Genomic DNA, 21,091 nt, shown 5'->3' on the forward strand with positions numbered 1-21,091 from the left:
AACGCTGGACTGGAAGAAACACAGGCTGGAATCAAGATTGCCGGGAGAAATATCAATAACCTCAGATATGCAGATGACGCCACCCTTATGGCAGAAAGTGGAGAGGAACTGAAAAGCCTCTCGGTGAAAGTGAAAGTGGAGAGTGAAAAAGCTGGCTTAAAGCTCAACATTCAGAAAAACCAAGATCATGGCATCCAGTCCCATCACTTCATGGGAAATAGATGGGGAAACAGTGGAAACAGTGTCAGACTTTATTTTTCTGGGCTCCAAAATCACTGCAAATGGTGACTGCAGCCATGAAATTAAAAGACACTTACTCCTTGGAAGGAAAGTTATGACCAACCTAGACAGCATATTGAAAAGCAGAGACATTACTTTGCCAACAAAGGTCCAGCTAGTCAAAGCTATGGTTTTTCCTGTGGTCATGTATGGATGTGAGAGTTGGACTGTGAAGAAGGCTGAGTGCTGAAGAATTGATGCTTTTGAACTGTGGTCTTGGAGAAGACTCTTGAGAGTCCCTTGGACTGCAAGGAGATCCAACCAGTCCATTCTGAAGGAGATCAGCCCTGGGATTTCTTTGGAAGGAATGATGCTTAAGCTGAAACTCCAGTACTTTGGCCACCTCATGCGAAGAGTTGACTCATTGGAAAAGACTCTGATGCTGGGAGGGATTGGGGGCAAGAGGAGAAGGGGACGACAGAGGATGAGATGGCTGGATGGCATCACTGACTCGATGGACATGAGTCTGAGTGAACTCCGGGAGTTGGTGATGGACAGGGAGGCCTGGCGTGCTGCGATTCATGGGGTCGCAAAGAGTCGGACACGACTGAGCGACTGATCTGGTCTGATTTGATCTGATGAGTGTTCTGGGATTAGATTTGAGTGTATCTAGATTTGAGCAGATATATGAGCACGTTTGTGCATAGAAACACACTAATGTGAGTGTGCTCATTTGCGTGAATGAAGGTGATGATATGCTCCTATGTGTGATTGAATTCATGAGCGTGTTTGGGAGTGGTTGTGAGTCTGTAGGTATACATTCATGTGCAAGTGTGAACAAACATGAATTTTATCTGTGTCAGTGTGTGAGAGAATATCAGTACTGATAGCTTACGGTGAATCATGTCCAATTCGTGATCTCTGAAGAAGATTTAGCTTCAGAACCAGGGACCAGGCTTGATCACTCAAGAGCTTTTATGTAGCCGAGTTTTATTAAAGAATAAAAAGGGACAGAGAAAGCTGCTGACATAGACATCAGAAGGGGGATGGAGAGTGTCCCCCTGGCTAGTCTTAACAAGGGAGCTATATACTTTTTTAATTTGTTATTACAAAAAAATCAAAATAATGTTCCAAGGTTGTAAAGATCTTACTAGACCCACTCCCACAATTTACATTGTAAGATGACAGGATTAGAACTAAGGATAGAAAGATCTTGCCAGGTGAACTCCCATAATACACATTTTAAGATAACAGGACTAGTCAGAAGGTTGTTCAGTTCAGTTCAGTTCCGAAGGTTTTTAAGAAGGAGCAACTATCCTCAAGCAGGATACATTGTTGTTAAATAATCCTTAGCACAGTTTAAGCCAAGTTGTTTGTTGTGTAATCATCAGCTTAAAAGAAAAAAACTTAAAGAAAAAAAAAAAAAAAGTTTGTCCTTTTCTCCTCCTTGAGAATTCCAGACCCCTATCTGTTCCTTGAGAGCCCTAGCTAGACCCTTTTCTCCTCCACGGGGACCCCGGACTTCTTATCAACCCACCTAGGAATTGTCTCTCTCAGTATGTTGATGTGTGTGAATGATGTATGAATATGCTGCTGCTGCTAAGTCGCTTCAGTCGTGTCCGACTCTGTGCGACCCCATAGACGGCAGCCCACCAGGCTCCCCCGTCCCTGGGATATGTGTGTGTGAGTACAAATGTATGCTATTGTGTCTATCGGTGTGTGAGCATGTTCTTTGGGTGACCCATTTAATATGCATGTATCAGTTCAGTTCAGTCGCTCAGTCGTGTCCGACTCTTTGCGACCCCATGAATTGCAGCATGCCAGGCCTCCCTGTCCATCACCACCTCTCGGAGTTCACTCAAACTCACGTCCATCGAGTTGGTGATGCCATCCAGCCATCTCATCCTCTGTCGTCCCCTTTTTCTCCTGCCCCCAATACCTCCCAGCATCAGGGTCGTTTCCAATGAGTCAACTCTTCGCATGAGGTGGCCCAAGTACTGGAGTTTCAGCTTTAGCATCATTCCTTCCAAAGAACACCCAGGGCTGACCTCCTTCAGAATGGACTGGTTGGATCTCCTTGCAGTCCAAGGGACTCTCAAGAGTCTTCTCCCACACCACAGTTCAAAAGCATCAATTCTTCGGCGCTCAGCTTTCTTTATGGTCCAACTCTCACATCCATACATGACCACTGGAAAAACCGTAGGCTTGAGTAGACGGACCTTTGTTGGCAAAGTAATGTCTCTGCTTTTCAATATGCTATCTAGGTTGGTCATAACGTTTCTTCCAAGGAGTAAGCATCTTTTAATTTCATGGCTGCAGTCACCATCTGCAGTGATTTTGGAGCCCAAAAAGATAGTCAGCTACTGTTTCCCCATCTATTTCCCATGAAGTGATGGGACCAGATGCCATGATCTTCGTTTTCTGAATGTTGAGCTTTAAGCCAATTTTTTCACTCTCCTGTTTCACTTTCATCGAGAGGCTTTTTAGTTCCTCTTCACTTTCTGCCATAAGGGTGTGTGAGCATATTTCTTTGTATGAATGTGTGAATTTGACGTGTGAGTGATTTGAGTGTGCATAAGTAGGAGCACATGTGTTTCAATGAATATGCAAATATGTCCGTGTGTGAGCACGTTCAGGCTTTCCAGGTGGTGCTAGTGGTGAAGAACCTGCCTGCCAATGCAGGAGAGGTAAGAGATGCGGGTTCGAACCCTGGATTGTGAAGATCCCCTGGAGGAGGGCACAGCAATCCACTCCAGTATTCTTGCCTGGAGAATGCCATGGACAGAGGAGCCTGGCAGGCTACAGTCAGTAGCGTCGTACAGAGTCAGACACAACTGAAGTGACTTAGCACCCATGCATGTGAGCATGTTCATGTGTGAGTGAACCTGAGTGTAAGAGTCTCTTTGTGTGTGAATGTACCAGCGTGTTCATGTGTAAAAAAACGTGAGCATGTCCACATGTGTCAACATGTTGATGCAAAAATGTAAGACTATGAGTGAGTATGTTCAAGAGTGAATGTGTCAGCATGTATCTGAGTAAGTGAATGTATGAGAATTCTTATGTGTGTTATAGATTTCATGGGAAAGTGTGACTGAATGTGTGAGCACGGGTTTGAGTGTGTTTCTTCCCCCTGGGTTTTTTTCAGGACTGCATGTCCACATGGTGAAATGTAAGGCACTGTGCACAAATAAGCTTTTCTTCTCTATTGGCTCAAAACTGTCTATAACCAGCTGTACAGCTAGGGCGCATTATTCTCTGTAAATAACATCCCACCGCTCCTATAGAAACACGTGTGACTCTCATGATTCAACCTGCTGGCTTCACTGCAGGCTAACTGCCCAGAAGCTGACCTGCAAAGGGAGAAATCAGTTATCCCAAGTCGAATGCTTTAGAAAGCAAAGTGCTATTGGGAATAATTGTCTGAATAACAACTGAGAAGTAAATGGGGCTCTGTGTTAGGTCAAATCCCAGACACTAGCATTTAGGGTTACCATGATCAAGCCCCAGCAAAGTGCTTACAGGAGTTGCTATAAACACAGCCCTTTATTCCAACCATTCAGACCCCACCCCCCTCAAACATGCCATTAGAGAATGGAAGCTATGTATGTCAGTTAAGAAAATCTAGCAGGGCCAGGGAGCCAGGGACCCCACCGACCCCAAGGTCATACTTCTCATTCTAGACCATTTAGTGCCACTCAGACAGCCATCCCTTTTGGTGGGATCCAGAAGACCCTAAAGGGCCAGCACAGAGCCTGGTCGAGAGACTCCCAGCGATAAGAGCAAATGGGAGCTGAAATACAGTCCACATTCTCCTCATCAAGCTGTGTGCCCTGGCTCTGAGATGCAGCCCAAAAGACGGGAGACGTGTTCTACTTTATCTTCCCAGAGAGGACGCCCTATGTGCTAGAAGGGATCTGCATGAGAACGTGGTGGAAGTATCCATACATCTCAAAAAGGCAAATTAAAAGTGTTATGGACTGCGCGTTGGTGTACTCCAAATACAAATATGTACAGCCTGGGGGGAGTGCCACTGGTAAGTGCACTGGTAAGGTGCAGCTGGTTTGCTGCATTTCAGCTCTTTTCAACCTAACACAAAATCCTTTCTTTTTAAATTTTATTTTATTTTTTAACTTTACAATATTGTATTGGTTTTGCCATATATCGAAATGAATCTGCCACAGGTATGGTATGGAGAGGGAGGAGGGAGGAGGGTTCAGGATGGGGAACACATGTATACCTAACACAAAATTCTTAAGTGTCATGACTTCCCTGGTGCTGCACTGGCTAAGACTGCACTCCCAACGCAGGGGGACCAGGTTTGATCCCCGGTCAGGGAACTAAATCCCACATGCCACAATTAAATAGTATGCCACAACTAAAGGTCCCACATGCTGCAAATAAAGATCCCACGTGCCACAACTAAAGATCCTGCATGCCACAACTAAAGATGCCACATGCCACAACTGAAGATCCTGCGTGTTGCAACTAAAAAGACCTTGCATGCTGTAGGTAAAAGATCCCACATGCCACAATGAAAGTTCTGCATGCCACAAATAAAAAGATTCCACATACCCCAACTGAAGATCCTGCATGCCACAACTAAAAAGATCTCACATTCTGAAACTAAAATATCCTGCGGGCCACAAATAAAATGATTCCCCATAATGCAACTAAAGATCCTGCCTGCCACAACTAAAAGATCCACATGCCACAACGATCTCACACGCCACAATTAAAAAGATCCCTCAGCTGCAACAAATATCCTGCATGCCCCAGTTAAAAAGATCCCACATTCCACAACCAAAAATATCTCACATGCTGCAACTAAAAGATCCTGCATGCCACAACAAAGATCCCATATACTGCAACAAAGTTCCTACTTACCCCAATGAAAGATCCCATATGCTGCAACTAAAGATCCTGCATGCCGCACCTAAAAAATATCCCATATGCCCCAACTAAAGATCCACACGCACTACCAAGATCCCACATACCATGACTAAAAGATCCTGACGCTGCAACGAAAGATCCCGCATGCCACATCTGAAGATCCTGCATGTCAAAACTATAAAGATCTGGCAGGCTGGAACTAAAAGATCATGCATGCCACAATGAAGATCTTCCATGCCACAAATAAAAAGATTCCCCACGCTTGAACTAAAGATCTTGCATGGCACAACCAAAAGATCTCATATGCCACAAATAAAAAGATCCTTCATGCCACAACAAAGATCCTATGCCACAATTAAAAAGATTCTGCATGTCGCCAACAAAGATCCCACATACCACAACAAAGTGTCCACATATCACAACTACAAAGATCCCACACGGCACAACGAAGATCCTGCCTGCCACAATTTGAAAACCCTGAAAGCTGCAACAAAGATCTCACATGCTACAACTAAAGATCCTACATGCCACAACAAGGATCCCACACACCACAGATAAAGATACCTCATGCTGCAACACACATCCTGCATGCCACAACTAAAAAGACTCCCATGCTGCAACTAAAAAGATTTCACATGCCCCAACAAAATGATCCCACATGCCAAAAACAGAAAGATATCCCACATGCCGAAACAAAGTTCCTACACAGAGCAATTAAAAAGATCACGCATGCCACCACTAAAGATGCCACATGCTACTACAAAGACTCCACATGCCACAAGAAAAATCACACATGCTACGACTAAAAGATCCTGCATGCTGCAACTAAAAGATCCCATGTTGCAGCAAAGATCCCACATATCACAACAAAAAAGATCCCACATGACAAACCGAAGAGCCTGCCTGCCACAATTAAAACTACCCCACATGCTGCAACAACAATCCCACATGGTACAGTTAAAGATCCCACGTGCCACAAGAAAATCCCATATGCTGCAACAAAGATCCCACATTCAGCAACTAAAATATCTCACATGCTCCAACTAAAAGATGCTGAACGCCACACTAAAAGTTCCCACGTGCCACAAGAAAGTTACCACATGCTTCAACTTAAAGATACCACAACTAAATGGTCCCACATCCTACAACTAAGATCCCATATGCTTAAGAAAGATCCCAATACTACAACTAAAAGATCCAGCAAAGGTCCTACATGCTGCAAGAAAGATGCCACATGATGCAACAAACATCACACAACTAAAAATAGCCTCAGTTCAGTTCAGTCGCTCAGTCGTGTCACCTACATGCCACAAATTACAGATCCTACATGCCACCAGCTAAAAGATCCAACATGCTACAACAAAGATCCCAGATTCCACAACAAAGATCTGATAAGTCACAAATAAAAAAGATTGCACATAGCACAATGATGACACTGCCTGTCGCAATTAAAAAGACTCCACATGCCACAACAAAGATATCAACTAAAACAACTAAAGATCCATATGCTGCAACATATTCCCACATGCTGCAATGAAGATCCCACATTCTATAACTAAAAATATCTTGCATGCCCCAACTAAAATGCAACTAAAGATCTCACATACCACATTAAAATAACCCACATGCCAAAACTAAGATCCTAATACCAAAACTAAAAGATCTCGCATGCTGCAACAAAGATCTCACATACCAAAACTTTTTAAAAGATACTGTATGCCACATTTAAAGATATCCCATAACACAACTAAAGATCCCACATACTACAACAAAGATGCCATATAATAGAACTGTAAAGATCCCACATACCACAACAGAAAGATCTCACATGCTGCAACAAAATCCCACAGGCGGCAATGAAGAACAAGCATGACCTAACTAAAAGGGTCTTACATGCCACAAGTAAAAGATCCAACATGCTAGAACTAATAGAGTCAACGTGTAGCAACAAAGATCCCACATGCCCCAACAAAGATCCCACATGCCAAACTAAAAGATCCTGCATACCACAACTTAAAGATCTCACATGCCACAAAAAAGATCCTTCATGCCAGAACAAAGATCCCACATATGAAGACTAAAAGATCCTGCATGCCACAACTAAAAAGATCCAGCAAGCCACAACTAAAAGACCCTGCATGCTGCAACAAAGATCCCACGTGCTATAACTCAAGATCCCACATGCCACAACAAAATCGGACATGTTGCAACAAAGATCTCACATTCTCCAACTAAAAATATCTTGCATGTTCCAACTAAATGATCCCACATGCCTGAACTAAAATATTTCACATGCCGCAGCTAAGATCCCATATACTGCAACAAATATCCCAACACCGCAACTGTAAGATCCCACATGCCACAACAAAGATCCCATGGGCCACAACAAAGATCCCACATACCAAAATGAAAAGATCCCATATGCCACAACTAAAGATCCCCCATGCTGCAACAAAGGTCCCATATACCACAACTATAAATATCCCACACGCTACAATGAAGAGTCTGCCTGCCACCATTAAAAAGACCCTGTATGCCGCAACAAAGATCCCACATACCGCAGGTAAAGATCTCATGTGCTACAACAAAATCCTATATGCTGCAATGCAGATCATGTATGTTGCAACTAGAAGGATCTTGCATTTCCCAACTGATAGATGCCACATGCTGTGACTAAAATATCCCACATACCACAACTAATAGATTCTGCATGGTGGAACTAAGATCCTGCAAACCAAAACTAAAAGATTCTGTATGTAGCACCTAAAGATGCCCCATGCCACAACTAAAGATCTTGCTTACTGCAACTAAAAGATCCCGCATGTCACAACTAAAAGTTCCTACCTGACACAACAAAGATCCCACATATCACAACAAATATCCCCATAGCACAAGTAAAAGATCTCACAAGCTGCAACTAAACATATTCCTCATTCTGCAACTACAAGATCCTACATGCAACAACTAAAAGATCACATATGCTGTAACTAGAGATTTACATGCAACTACAAAGATCCCACACACTACAACTAAAAGATCCCCCATGCCACCACAAAATCCCACACACCAAAGCTAAAAGATCCCATAGGCTGCAACTAAACAACCCGCAAACTAAAAATAAATATCCCACATGCCCTGACTTAAGAGATGCTGCATGTAGGCAATGAAGATCCCATGTGCCACAACTAAGACCCAACATAAACTAATAAGTTAAACACATATTTTTTAAAATTTCATTTATTTTAATTGGAGGCTAATTACTTTACAATATTGTATTGGTTCTGCCACACATCAACATGAACCCGCCACGGGCGTACACGTGTTCCCCATCCTGAACCCCCCTCCCACCTCCCTCCCCGTACCATCCCTCCAGGTCATCCCAGTGCACCAGCCCCAAGGATCCTGTATCGAACCCGGACTGGTGATTCGTTTCTTATATGATATTATACATGTTTCCATGACATTCCCCCAAATCATCCCACCCTCTCCCTCTCCCACAGAGTCTGAAAGACTGTTCTATACATCTGTGTCTCTTGTGCTGTCTTGCATACAGGGTTATCGTTACCATCTTTCTAAATTCCATATATATGCTTTAGTATACTGTATTGGTGCTTTTCTTTCTGGCTTACTTCACTCTGTATAATAGGCTCCAGTTTCATCCACCTCATTAGAACTGATTCAAATGTATTCTTTTAAAATGACAATTAAAAGGTCATTAAAAATACCCTCAACTGTCTACAAATGAACTTATCTATGAAACAGAAACAGACTAGCAGACACAGAGAACAGACTTGTGGTTGCCTAGCCTGGGGTGCGGAGAAGGCAATGGCACCCCACTCCAGTACTTTTGCCTGGAAAATCCCATGGACGGAGGAGCCTGGTGGGCTGCAGTCCATGGGGTCGCTAGAGTTGGACACGACTGAGCGACTTCACTTTCACTTTTCACTTTCATGCATTGGAGAAGGAAACGGCAACCCACTCCAGTGATCTTGCCCGGAGAATCCCAGGGACGGGGAAGCCTGGTGGGCTGCCGTCTCTGGGGTCGCACAGAGTTGGACACGACTTAGCAGCAGCAGCAGCAGCCTGGGGTAGGGGGAGGTTTTAGGGGAGGAATGGATTGGGAGTTTGGGTCTAGCAGATGGAAACTATTATACATAGAATGGATAAACAACAAGGTCCTACGGTATAGCACAGGGAATTATATTCAATATCCTGTGATAAACCACAATGAAAAATAATGTAAAAAAGAATGTCTGTATATGTAAAACTGAGTCACTCTGTTGTGCACCTGAAATTAACACAACATTTAAAATCAACTATACTTCAAAAAAAAAAAAAAAAAAACAAAAAACAACCCTCAAGTGCCTAGTAGCAGGTTTCCTCTTTTATGTGGACTAAGATGGACACGATATCCTGTCAGCACCCTGTCAAAAATCTAAACCAGCTTCATTTGCAAGGCTTTTGCTGAAACAGAGAAGTCACTGGTTATCAGTAAACATCACATAGTTTCCCAGAGAACAAACAGCAGGGAGTACCCCAGCTGTCACCTTTTGAGGGCCGTGCCTTCTCGGGCACACACAGACGCATGTAGTCCTAGGTATGCACATTCTTTCCCCTGCTCCCTTCTCTTCATATGGTGAGTGAGCCAGAAGCACGCACTGAGGCAGCCTCTTCCTCTTCTCCTCTCCAGCTTTTCTCCAGAGGATGGGGCACAAAGACTGGGTCAATGTCACCAGGCAGGATGAGAGGCTGGGATAGAGTGCAGGCATTTGGGCAAGTGGAGAGGAGAGGAAGCAGGCAGAGGGCAGCTGGCAGAAAAAAAGAATTACTTCAGCCCCCTAAAGAGCCCCATCTTAGAGTCAGCATGGACACAGCTCTCCATGTTGGTGGGGATCCATCCAGGGGCAGCTGACTGCGCCAGGAAAAGTAATCTTCCACCCTCAGTGCCCTCCTGAGCTGAGCTAACAAGTCTACATTCTCCTGCACAAAGTCACATTATCTGAGCTGGGAAGGACATTTTGTTGTCACAACCATGTTAAACTTTCTCTTGTATACCTGTTTTTAGAACTGGGAATGTGGCTTGACACAAAGAGAGAACCTTCTGGCTTTACCCAAAAAATTCATTTCAGATTCTTAGGCTTTAAGGCTGTCTTCTCAAAGACATTCATTCTGGGAACTGGCATTTCTCTCATTAATCATGTGCTTCCAGCCTGGAGGTGTCTTGGATGAGTATACTCAAGTACCCAGCCTGAGCCCTACAGGTATCTGGCCTTTCCAAAGCTTTCTGATGTGTCAACCAAGATACCTGAGGCTTTTAGCAGGTAGCTTTCCTTCCCAAGGGCATGGGAATAGGAACAGGCCCTGAGCATAACTGTGATCCTAACATATTTTCACATGTTGATCAAGGAACATCAGTTCCTGCAACGAGTGAGTGAGTGTGTGTTCACTTTATATCCTATAAAGTCACTACAAGTAATGAATTAGTGACCACTAAACCATTGCTCCCAGCGGGTATATAGGGTTAGGTTCCTATGCTCCTTGTGAATCAATATATAAACTTGTTGTATGGCTGCTTCTGTCTACAGTTACAGTTTAATCCAACTAGAAACCCAGAATTTACTAAACGAATTTATATTAACAAAATGATAAAAGCTTCTTCCAACAAAAGACTCTAGAGCCTGTCCAAGGCTAAAACAATGGACACTCCCAGTAGTGTCTCCAATGAAGCCTCTTCATTGTTGAGGCTTTAGTAACCTTTGTTCATGCCCCCTGGCATCTCTGGACTACCCATGACTGCTATAAGTTGCCCACAGGCTACTGATGCAAGAAACTGCCCTTCTTGGCTTTGTACTACAAACCATTAGAGTGGCAAGTATCAGCCACATAATGAGCAATCGTCAAAATAGAGGTTCTCAGAGTCCCTGAGACAGTGACACCCTGTACGCAGTTGCCCAGCATGCCTTGGATCAAGGAACCAGCACCCCAAAACCTCAGCATGGTTACTGAGCCTCCCTGTACAAGACAGTTTCTGGCATATCTTTCTTGCAAGAGGGCAGATGAGATAGTGGTAGAAGAAGCCATCCCTCTTCCAGACCTCTTGGCTACCTGGGGAGCCCCTTGGAATCCATTGTGTGGGAAATATTGAATGTTTGTACACTACATATGGTATTGTCACCATCATCCCCTGGAGGGATGGAAAGCAGTCATACTGATGGACAGTGACAATACCCATGATAAAGGACAGGACCAATGGGTCAGCACAATTGGCCCATCCTCCTTTTAGTACTGGATGCCCTGGCTGGCAAATGGGCCCATCTGTACATTTTTTATAAACTCTTGGGCCACTGCCTAAAAGTTGTCCCAGTTGAGGTAAAGAACTCTGGGAATCACTGGCCTCACAGGCACACAAAATATATATCAAGATGTTATGGACCGAATCCTATTCTCTCAAAATGTCTATGCTGAAGCATTAACCCCTATTTGACTGTGTTTGCTGACATGGATGTCATAAGCATGGAGCTCTAACCCAATAGGGGGGCATCCTTATAAGAAGAGGAAGAGATACCACAGAGTTCTCTCTCTCCCCCTACACTAAACAAAGAAAAGGCCATGTGAGGACACAGTGAGAAGACAGTTGTCTGCCAAGGACAAAGGTCTTACCGGGGTATAAATTCTTTTAGCAAATTCTAGATTTCCAACCAGATTAAACTGTGGGCCTTTGCATCAATTTAAATTCATTCCTCCCTCTGTATTCAAGTTTTCTGATGTGTTTCTCTCTGATCCTTTTTGCTTGTTTGTCACTGGATAAACTTTCTGTGTGTGATGGGGGAGGTGTCCTCTCTACTCTGCTCACAATTAGGCATTTTTATCCTTCAGAGAGCCTCAAATCAGTTTCATTAGCGCTAGGGGTCTCCTCTATGACAATGGTTGCTTAATAAATTTTAAAGTCTCTGCCTTGAGTTGGGTTTGAATTCATTTCAGCACTGTGTCACAAAAGTGCTATGGTCATTTTTCCCTGTATCTAGGATGATCAGGACTTTTACTACATCAGGGACAAAGGTAACAGAGTGGCACAGCAGAAGATTGCTGGGCTCCCAAGCCAGAGGGGTACAGACTGAAACCATCTTCTGCTATGTGCTGCCACTTCAGTTGCATGGATTTTTTTTTTGTTGTTGTTGTTGTCTTTTCTCTCTGTACAAATCCCCTCAGAATATTTCACACTCCTAGCAGTGCAAATTTACAGCTTTGGATTTTTATCTCGTCTAATCATGAGTGGTCCAGACCTTCTGGGTGGTTACAGGGATAGTTTAGAGACACAGTGACTCACTTCTTGGGAAGCCCAGGAAAGGTGGACACCGCAGGCCCATGTAGGACATATGGGAGTTGCCTTCTGGAACAGAGTGAAGCAAAAGGGTCTGTGGGAAGAGGGATTTGCAGTATTTGGAGGGTGAGGTAGCCCCTGGTTCCTGAGCAAGGATGTGATTGGCTTCTTTGAGTCAACAAGAAACCTGACAAGGAAACACTATACAGCGATATTAAGCGGGAATGTATCTGGTGCATTCAACATGGAGGTTTGTTGCTACAGGACCCTATCTGGTGGAGCAGAGCGGGGACAGAAACTTGAGAGTAGGCCATTCAAGGCTCTCTCAAATATACCACATGTCAACTCAGTGCAAAATATTATTTTTAGCCATCATCTCACAACTGGCCGCTCCCTGCTTACACGCACAAACGCACACACACATAAACACAGAGGCCAGTACACATGACTGAGGAGAACTCAGTCCCTGGACATGGATGGGCCGACCCTGGGATGGCAGTTCCCCAACCCCCATGACCGGGGCGCTGTTAGCTACCACAGTAACACAGGCACTAGAGCAAGGGGGCTCCGTCTAAACTGTACGTCCCCACCTTCATCACCAATTCCTCTAGGAACTGGCCAGTAGGCAGGGTGCATGGGCAAGGGTTTAAAAGCCCAGGCCATCTCCCCCAGCTGTCTCCTTCTAAAAGTTTGTCCATTCATCCACCGCCCTCCCAGTTCCTGGCAGCTTGGCGACTTCCGCTTACCAATTAAAAAAGTCCAGAATGACGTCAGGAACATCAGAGGAGGCTGGGCTGGACGTCAAACTGGAGTTTCCAGGTGGTATTGCAGTTGTTGCCCTTCAAGAGCAGGATCCTGTGGAGCAGTAGGAATATGACGACTCGCAGCACCTCTGGACGCCATAGTTGCTAGTTGGAGAACACTGCAGACAGCTGTGGACCTGGAGGAAGACAGACGACAGGGTGAACCCGTAATCTACGAGGTGGAGGGAGTGGAGGGGGTGGGTGAGTGTGGGGGAGTAGAGCTTGTTTTTCCTCTAAGAGCCAGCCTTTAGGGTGAGCCCATCTTACCTTAGGGAAGGTGGGGATGATCAGTGACCCTGAGCCTGAGAGCGGCAAGATCAGCAGCCCAGGAACTCCACTCCACGAAGCACGCCAAGGACGAATCCCTTTGCTTTGGAGTGCATAGCCTTTGAAGCACTTTTGCCTGCCAGGGAGCCTTCAGGAAGCCTGGCACGCACCTGGCTCTGCCCACCCCGATGGCATCGCCAGGTTAGCAAATTCCACAGATGCCAGGAGCCATTCAAAAAGACATGCGATTCTGCCTGCTATTACGGCTTGGGCACCACCTAGCCCTCTGCTCATTCTGGTCACTGCGGTCATTCCTGGGTCAGCTCTAGCACCCTGGAAGGCTGGAGAACTGGGCTGCGTGTTCGCAGCAGTGGGGCACCCCACCCTGCACCTTCCCTCTGCAAAAATGCAAAATCTGCTTTTCTCTTCAAACAGCACATGCCCAAGAGTTTGCTTTTCATTGTGAAAGGAGTAAATGGACTGTCCATGTTGAATTCTGAAAGCTCTAGACAACTTCGAGGGATCAGAAGATAGTTGACTGGGGATCGTTCTGAGATCCTTGGGCTTCCAGGCAACCCAAGTGCCTCTCTTCTGGAAAGGGTAGAAGAGGTTCAGTCAATGAGTTTTATGATAGGGCTCTGGAGGGTCATCAGGACAGAAATTGGGCACCTGGAGTGCCCCCCTCCCATAGCTAAGGGGTGCAAAGTTGACGTGAGGCTTCTTGGCTGGCATCATAGAAGGGGAAGGAGGCAAAAGTCAGTGTATCAGATCTTCAAGGCAGTTAGCCCCTGGAGAGCAGGCCACTCTAATGCTCCAGCATCCTGGCCCCAACATGTAGACAGAAAAGCCTCACAGTTTTACTGTTTTAGTTTACTTACTAAGTTGTGTCTGACTCTCGGGACCCCACTGTAGTCTTCTCTGTCCCTAAGATTTCCCAGGCAAAATACTGGAGTGGGCTGCCATTTCCTTCTTCAGGGGATCTTTCCAGCCCAGGGATCGAACCCGTGTCTCCTCCATTGGCAGGTGGGTTCTTTACCACCGGGCCACCAAGGAAGACCCCCTTGTGACTATGGAAATTACCAAAAGCTTGATGGCAAAAATGAATTTCTTTCCAGAGCTTACATCCCAGATATATATGAGCAAGATTCCAAAAGACAGTAAGGAATATGAGAAAGTCACTTTGTGCTTTTTGAGTTTTTGTCTTGGTCATTTATTAGAATGTACATGGATATCTAGATTGAATGGACTTAAACATGAATATGTATTATGACTTAGACATGAATATCGTATTTTGAGGTAGAGGAAATATCACTGACCTAGGAGTTAGCCTATCTGTTATCTGACCCAGCTCTGTCACATGACAATGAGTATTTCAGTTTTGCTAAAGTATAAGGTGCATTGGGAGGTAAGACAAGAGGTAAATGAAGTAAGAAGCAAAAGAATAGGAAGCATCTGGCCTAGTGAGGGCCACACATTCAGTGCACAGAAAATACCTACTCAGTGAATAAATGAAGCTAAGAAAGAATGCTTTATTTTATAAACAGCAAACATTTATTTTTCACAGTCCTAGAAGCCAGTTTATCCAAGATCAAGGCACCAGTAGATTTGGTGTCTCCTGAAGTCCACTTCCTGGATCTTAAATGCCAACTTTTCACTATGTCCTCACTTGGCAGAAGGGGCAGAGTATCTCTCTGGACCCTCTTAAATGAGGCGCTAATCACATTCGTGAGGACTCCACCCTTATGACCTAGGCCCCTCCCATACACTCCACCGTCTAATACCATTGCCTTGGGAATTAAGATGTCAACATACAGATTTTGGGGGGATGCAGACATTCTATTTATGACACTTACACAATTTCCATACTGCCAGTCAAGTGCCATGTCTAAATCCAAATAAAATCACATCATTTTCTTACTTTAAAAATTTCAGACTTCTCAGTAACTGGCAGAGAACGTTTCTTCATGTTTTCTCTCCATAATCTACTCCACATACTCCACTTTCCATCCACATCTCTTCTTTTATTTTTAAGTTAATTTTTATTGGAGTGTAGTTGCTTTACAATGTTATAGCCGCTTCTGCTGTATAACAAAGTGAATCAGTTACCCCTCTATTTTAGAATTCCTTTCCATTTCGGTCACCACAGTGTATTGAGCAGAGTTCCCTGCGCTATACAGTACTTTCTCAGAAAGAGCATTTTCGATCTGCTTGTCCAAACTGAGGAATTTGATTTCTAATTTACATTTAGCAGCAAGCTTTTGGAGGATTTGTGCAGGAAAATAACACCATCAGGAAGAAACTTTCAGTTACTTTCTAGAGGAGAAACTGGAAGAAAGAGAGATTGGTGACAAGGAGAGAAGTTAGGAGGGTGGTGAACACCTCTGCTTACAGTAATGGCAGGCTTAGTAATTTGGACTAACCACCCCAATGAGGACAACTAAAAATTACTGGATGAAATGTATAAAGAAAGTATCTTTGTTAAGCACTAAGAAACTATGAGACTAAAATCTTCAAGAAGACAAGAACCCAAATAGGAAAGCCCAGCACTCAGAGCCAGTTTTTCCTGAGGGCATTAGCTGAATCTAGAAGAAAGAATTATGGAACTGATCTGTGGTTTTGGTGGCCTCATGGGAAAAGAAAATGAAAGTCAAATCCCACAGCTCCAATGAGTAGGTCTGATGAGCTCTGCCACCACTTTAAGCTGAAAATAAGTGACTACCCCTTTCAGGTAATAGTGAACCACAAGTAACAAGCACTGGAATAAATTGCAGCCTGGATATACATCACTGTAGTGATCCAAGGAACTTCAAGCCCTGTACCTTATGTAGGCACAGAAGGAAAAAAACATATGTTGTAAGTGACAGCCAGAATGAAGAGTAGAGTATAATCACTATGGCCCATATTTCAAAAAATTAAAAAGTATGTTTTAAAATATCTTCAGGGAACAGAAAATCATAAAAAGCAGCAGAGACTGAATTCTCTTGGTCTCCAGCCATTAGGACTCATGCGTTCACTGTGCTTTGCAGTGGCTTGGTTTTAATCCCTGGTCGAGAAAGGAAAATCCCACAAGCCATGAAGCTCAGCAAAAAATAAATAAATAAATAAAACTTGGCATAACCATTAGATCGTGATAAATGTAATCAAGAAAAATAAACCTAAGACAATTATTGAATTGGAAGATAGAGTAGAAGAAATCATCCAGAATTCTGCCTGGAGAAATAAATTAATATGAAAAACAGTAGGATAAGAGATACACAGTATATGTTTAATTCAAATCCCAGAAAGACAGGAGAGAGAAATGGGGAAGAAAATGATGGCCAAGGATTTTTCAGAGCAAGTGAAATGCACCGATTCTAAACGCTCAGTGAGTTCTAGGCAGGATAAAAAACAAAAATTCACTCCTAGACACATCATAGTGAAAGTGCAGAAAATCAGAGAGAATGAGGCTGTTAATGATCCAAGTTAGAGATAATCAATCTTGACCTTGGGCAGGAGCAGAATAAATTGAGACAAAGGGATGGGCCTCTAGTCACTGGCCTTTAGAATACCTTTTTCTCTAACTTACCTTGAAAGACTACTTTATAAACATGTTATCCATTTCATTCTTAATTAAGAAAATACATTTGTTAACAAATGTGTTTGTTAGAGCACCCTGACACCTAGGACCTGTTCAAATTGTCTTTGTTATACGGGGAAGGTCATCATCCTGTAAGTATGTCATCTCATGGGCAATGTACAGGGTGAGTATTCTCCACAGGAATTATGATGGTTAATTTTCGTGTCAACTTGACTGGGCTAAGGGAGAATTAATTTCAAACAAGCTTTATTTCCAATGTGAACAATACTATCAATTTTCTGTAAAAGGCAAGAGTAAAGTCAGATGTCAATAGTTAATATCATTTTGGGGCATTGAAACTTTGAAACAAAATTAGTATTTCAGGCTAATGAAAACAAGAATAACCATGAAGAACAGATTCATCTTTTCTTTTGCTGTCTGCTTCTTCCTCTGCCTTCCCACTGTAGGATGAAATAAGAGCCAGTTAACAATTGTACCTCAATAACATGCAGTGAGTTTCTAAACATGAGTCAATACTATGTACATCTATTTTCTCAACAAGGAGAAAACAAAAATGTTTTCTTCTTGTATCCCAGACCCTTGGTGATCAGGGAGCACATCATTGCTCACCCAAAACTTATCTCCCTCTTGCCCACCACTATAAATGCTTGCTGTTTCCTTGAAAGGCCACACTGTGATTTAAATAAGTCATTCCACCTTAAAAACTGGTGTTCCTTGCACAAATCATCAATCCCTTATATTTCCAGACCTTCAGCTTCCACATGTGTAAAATGAGGATGAGGCTTTATCAAATATCCACATGCATGAAAACTAAGAAAGAGTGAGAGAGTGAGTGAGAGAGAGTAAAAGATGAATGAATAGAGGAAAGCGAAACAAAGATTTAATTACCAACTCAGTGACAACCAATAATATTACTGAGACTAGTTTCCTTTTCTTTTGAATAAAAAATCTAAATTGAACTAATATTTGTGAATTAATCCTGAAGTGCAGTTCTCTTGAAACCCTTAACATCTCACTACTTTGTAAGGAATCGCTTTCTCAAAGTCATTGCCAGTACAAGAGACTACAATTCTGTGGCCAGGTGATGATGACCCAGCTAATGCATGGCCTAGTCACTGTAGCTGCTGCTTCTGGTGACCATTCTCTAAACAAGCACTGGTCTCCATTTCCAGGTCTGGTAAATTTCCCTCTGTAGTAGACTTAAAGCTACAGGACAAAGGACTTGTGGCAATAAATGAAATACATTTCAGAACACACTGCCTCCTACATTATCTAGAATTCATTATTAACAATAAACTGTTTTTCCAAAATTAAATTTCAACAATTTTCTTATTTACTTTACAGAAGAAAAATTAAAAAATATAAAGCTGTTTTTAACAGGTATGTGTCAGGAATGGTTATGTCGTACGAAAGCCTATACAATAATACCTGTATTATCCAGAGCTGCTTTTTGCTGAGACCACATCCATTCAGAGTCCTTCAGGTTTTTCCTTTCCAGCCTCTTCCTCTTCATCAGTGTTTTCATACTGATCCTCACCATCATCATTGGGGCAGAATGATGCAGACATTGGAGTCCAAAGTTGGCAGGGAAAATATCCCAACTGAAAATCAGCAGCCGAGTCTAGGCCTGAGAGAAGAGAAATAGGTTTAATAAAAGAAACAACAAATAATACCTGGATACATTTCTAGCCTCCCATCATGTCTGCTGCTTGACAATTTTCACAAACATTTTCCCCCTCTCTCCAGTAGATCGGCACACAGATCTCTCTGATTATTTCTGGCCCCTTTGGAGAAGGGATCCCAATCATTTGATACTGGCACCATTTTGTATGGGTTTGTCGGAACTTCAAGGGAAAAAATGCTCCTTTGACTTAAAGACAAATTCTATGGGGACGCTCACAGATTCCTCAGTCGCTGAAAAGTGCCCCTGTGCTATGTCATCATTTTCTCAGATCCTCCTACCGAGAATATTCACATTTGTTAAAGCCGTTGACCAAAAGGGAGGGATGCCACTTGTTTGCCTCTAGGTTGGTAGAAGGCAGCATGCTTTTTCTCGAGACCATGAAGGTCTACAGAACTGGGCTTCCACTTGTGGCAATTGTGCCCGGAGGTTTTTGAGAGTTCTGACCCACTGCGTGACAGCTAGAGACCTACCTGCCTTTGAGCTCAATGGCCCCACAAGGGCTCAGCCACCACTTGCCCGCCTCAGCCCCTCCGGGATCACAGGCCTCAACCTCCCAGTCTCAGAGGCAGCAGTCAGGGCTTCCTCGCCCAGAACTCGGCCTCCACTGCTGGTTCCTCTGTCTTCTAGGAAGCAACCCCCTCCGCAGGATCCCGCAGCTCCCAGGCTGGACCGCCCTCCACCGGGTACTCACCCTGCAAGACTCTGCCTCCCTCTCCCAGGTCTTCCTGCTCCTGAGGAGGCACCGGACCTTCTCCAGGCTCCAAGGGTGGCTGGGAGCGGCCCCTGGCCATCAGGCGGTCAGTGGGAGGCCGGAACAGGACACGTTTGTTGCCATGGAAATTGTGTAGAAAGGAGTCGACGTCACTCCAGAACAGGGGCCCAAACGTCTCCACGCAGAACCCAAGGCCTATTACCCCTGCTGCACCCTCCTGCTCACTGTCGTCCTCCTCTTCCTCGCCCTCTCCAGACAGGTGCTCCTCCTCCTCCACGTCCTCCAAGTCGAAGTCAATCTCACCCTCTTCCTCGTCCTCCTGCATCTCTACATCTTCCTCCATCTCCTCCTCCTCTAACGGCTCTCTACCACATTCCTCTTCCACTGCGGCCTGTGGCCAACCCTGCTCCCCGGGAAGGGCTCTGGAGACCTCCAAGGAAGCCAGAAGAGCCGTGGCCTCCTCGACTCCTTCCGTCCCCTCCCAAGCAGATGCTTGGACCCCAAGGAGACTGGGGTCACGGCCCGCCCCGCCACCAGCTCTATCCGGGCCACCTGGGATCCAATAGTGCTCCTCTATGGCAGACATGGCAGGAGAGACGTGCCAGACAGTGATCGTCCTGCAGTGAGGTCTGTGGGGAAGATGGCGGCCGCAGGGCTGAGTGTTGCGCTGAGGAGACGCTGTTGGCAGTGGGACCGCAGGGTGGGGGTGGGGACAGCAGAGACGTCGGCTGCACAGGGAACAGGAGTCTGCGACTTGCTGGTGTGGGCCCCACAACAGGAATGGTGAGGGGGTGGCCCGCAGACTGGCCCACCAAGACCGAAGCTGAGCTGGCGGTGGACAAGGCGGGAAAGACCCTGATGGGCTGGCGACGGTAGGTGGAGCTGGAAGGGTCAACCGCGACCACTTCCTCCAGCGCCAGCTCTAAGCTCATTTGCCAGGAGGCAAGGATTGGCATGACCACCGTCCAATGAGTGATCAAGGCTTTCAGATTGCATGGAAGCCTTCCAGCACCAGGTCATACTTTGAGCCCTCAGGAGTCCCTTCCTTTACATTGCTGCAGCTGTTGCTGCTAAGTCGCTTCAGTCGGGTCCGACTCTGTGTGACCCCATAGACGGCAGCCCACCAGGCTCCCCCATCCCTGGGATCCTCCAGGCAAGAGCACTGGAGTGGGTTGCCATTTCCTCCTCCAATGCATGAAAGTGAAAAGTGAGTGAAGTCGCTCCGTCATGTCCGACTCCTAGCGACCCATGGACTGCAGCATACCAGGCTCATCCGTCCATGGGATTTTCCAGGCAAGAGTAGTGGAGTGGGGTGCCATTGCCTTCTCTGTCCTTTACATTGCACCATTGCAAAAACGAAATGGCAATGTCCCTACAGGCGGCACCCTGGGGTATGGGAAGCTGGGTGTGGTCCCCAGTTGCCACCTTGTGACAACTCAGGTCATCACAGATACACTTATTTTAAAAAGTTCATAAAGCCTTGAGAAAGAACATCAAAGGTAAGAGGTGGAGAAATTGGAAAACATAAACTGAATTAAACGGGAGCACTGGATGTGAAATAGAAAAAATGAAACACACTACGTAAAACTAAAAGGTCATCATATGGTCCAGTTGATTT

The 21,091-nt window shown here is 44.7% G+C and overlaps 1 protein-coding gene across 1 annotated transcript; it reads right to left on the reverse strand.

The window, feature by feature from the left end:
* Positions 1-17,306: 17,306 nt before the first annotated feature.
* Positions 17,307-20,377, reverse strand: LOC129638981 (tau-tubulin kinase 1-like). The gene is made up of 3 exons (XM_055563765.1): positions 19,453-20,377; positions 18,506-18,704; positions 17,307-17,517 (listed from the first exon to the last, which is right to left on the reverse strand). Exons 1-2 carry the CDS (start codon positions 20,057-20,059, stop codon positions 18,547-18,549), a joined length of 765 nt encoding a protein of 254 aa, XP_055419740.1. The 5' UTR covers positions 20,060-20,377; the 3' UTR covers positions 17,307-17,517; positions 18,506-18,546.
* Positions 20,378-21,091: the final 714 nt, after the last annotated feature.

Source organism: Bubalus kerabau, chromosome X, assembly GCF_029407905.1.
Source record: "Bubalus kerabau isolate K-KA32 ecotype Philippines breed swamp buffalo chromosome X, PCC_UOA_SB_1v2, whole genome shotgun sequence".
Classification (NCBI taxonomy): domain Eukaryota; kingdom Metazoa; phylum Chordata; class Mammalia; order Artiodactyla; family Bovidae; genus Bubalus; species Bubalus kerabau.